Source organism: Chrysochloris asiatica, unplaced genomic scaffold, assembly GCF_000296735.1.
Source record: "Chrysochloris asiatica unplaced genomic scaffold, ChrAsi1.0 scaffold00197, whole genome shotgun sequence".
Taxonomy (NCBI): Eukaryota; Metazoa; Chordata; class Mammalia; order Afrosoricida; family Chrysochloridae; genus Chrysochloris; species Chrysochloris asiatica.
Window position 1 is genome coordinate 1,510,397 of NW_006408715.1, and position 1,936 is coordinate 1,512,332.

Consider the following 1,936-nt stretch of genomic DNA (forward strand, 5'->3'; position numbering starts at 1 on the left):
GGGCAGTGTTTCATTCTGTTGTGCATAGAGTCTTTTTGAGCCGGTCCCAACTCGGTGACACGTAATAGCAAAAACAACAATTTATGGATTCACAAAGGTGTTTTGTTTTCAGTTATTCTGCTCTGAAAGTACCCCAGACATCAAATTATTTTTAAAACCTTTTTAGCCTGGTATCTGTTATTCTTCAGTGAAAACAGTGCATTCTCCAGTGAAAACAATGACCTTCTAAGAACTTGCAGGTGGTTAAGACATATGTTTTGATAGCCTGAAGTGTTTCATAACAATTTCTGAAAGCTTCATAAATCATTTGTGCCAGAGAAATAAACTTATTTGTACCAACCTGAAGCACTCTTAACATCACCTCTCTAGATGCAACAAGGATACAATTTTGCTTTTACAGAGAGTGGGTATCCGCAGCGGTACCAAGAGCTACTCGTGTGGATTTCTATTCAAACCCAAAACCAGTTTGAGTGCAGTGCAAGGCAGAACTGGTTGGCTGACACAGCGGAAGCCAGTGACAGGATGTGATTTTTCAACATAGCAGTATCACTGTGGAGAAAAGAAAAAAGGAAGTTGTAAAAAAAAAATGTGTGGTGGCAGCAGCATCAAATGTCTTCTAGCTCCACAAGGGGTAAAGAGAATCACCGTTCTTGGCATTAGCTCAAGGCTGATTCCTGTGGACTGAGGTCAGACAGCTTCCTCTCCCTTCTCTATCACATCTAACACCAACTATTTTTTTCACAACACTTTTTCTACTCAGTTGGGTTTGACATTTCATTGTAGTGGCCACACAGACCTCAGACATCATGCTTACAGTTACAGAGAAGTTAGTTATAGAGGATTCAACATTAGAAATGCTCAGGGTTCAGTTGATTCAGTTAGGACAACCTCTCCTCAGCTGTGCCCATATGCAGACAGCTTTCTGGTCGTTGGCCTCTCAACCGTGGGCCAAGCCCTCTACCATGCTCCAGTAATGTTATAAAACTCTTTTAACAATACTGATACAATGCACAAGGGCACTCCACTCAACTATAAATCTAACCCAAAGGGACTCACTCAGCTCTAGCTCTAGGTGTCAGTAAAGGTAGCTCCCTAATTAAGTATCTGGAGCCACCCCTCTTCACAGTGAGCTTCCAGCTTAAATTGCTCCATGGTTTGGGAAGCCCACTCCTGTCTGGTGTTCTTACCTCTTGCTTCTGTTGGTGCTTTTCCTTTGCCATATCTCTGCTAAGTGTGAGCTTTCTCTCCCTGTCTGGGCCGAGGAGGACAAAGGCCACGCTTCATTCCTAGTTCTTTCTTTGATGGTTTTGCGATCCTCCTTCCTGTTTCTAAGATGGCTCATTTTATACACACATTAGAATTTCAAGTTTTCACAGTCACCATTAGCCCTATTAACAGTCATTCACAATTGAATTACAGCATTCTATCAGCATCTTCTCCCATCGTCTCCTGCTCAGACCCACCAGGAGAAAAAGTTGTTACGTGGAAATTACAAAGAGTATCCATAGAAGAGCCATATGAAGTAATTCACTGTACCGCACATGTTAAATCTAAGGAGATGAATTTTTAAAACTGAGGGAACCAAGTAGCAAAAACAGACCAATACTGAGAAAAATACTCTATAAAATGTGCTTGTATCTTTGTACTAATTTTAGGAAAATATGGCACATCCTCCACTTCTCCTTTGAAATAGTTGGAAATTAAGAGTAAAGGGTCTATCTTACCACATATTTTACTCATTTGCTTTTGGGATAGGCAGTTGAGTGGACTCTTTGTATTGTCCCCTTCCTGTTCTTCCTATAAGGAACCTTGGTGGCACTTTAGTGGATAAGCACTGGAATGATAACTGCAAGGTCAGCAGTTCAAACCCATCTGCTCCATGAAAGAAAAATGAGACTTTCTGCTCCCTTAAAGATTTATAGCCTTGGGAACCTAT

The 1,936-nt window shown here is 41.2% G+C and overlaps 1 protein-coding gene across 1 annotated transcript in view; it reads left to right on the forward strand.

Annotated features, from left to right (window-relative positions):
- LOC102836138 (UDP-glucuronic acid decarboxylase 1-like) overlaps positions 1-1,936 on the forward strand; it is a 154,978-nt gene that overhangs the window by 108,599 nt on the left and 44,443 nt on the right. The window contains exon 8 of the mRNA XM_006872447.1: positions 915-970. Within this exon, the coding sequence (XP_006872509.1) occupies positions 915-970 (56 nt within the window). The remainder of the gene's footprint in view (positions 1-914; positions 971-1,936) is intronic.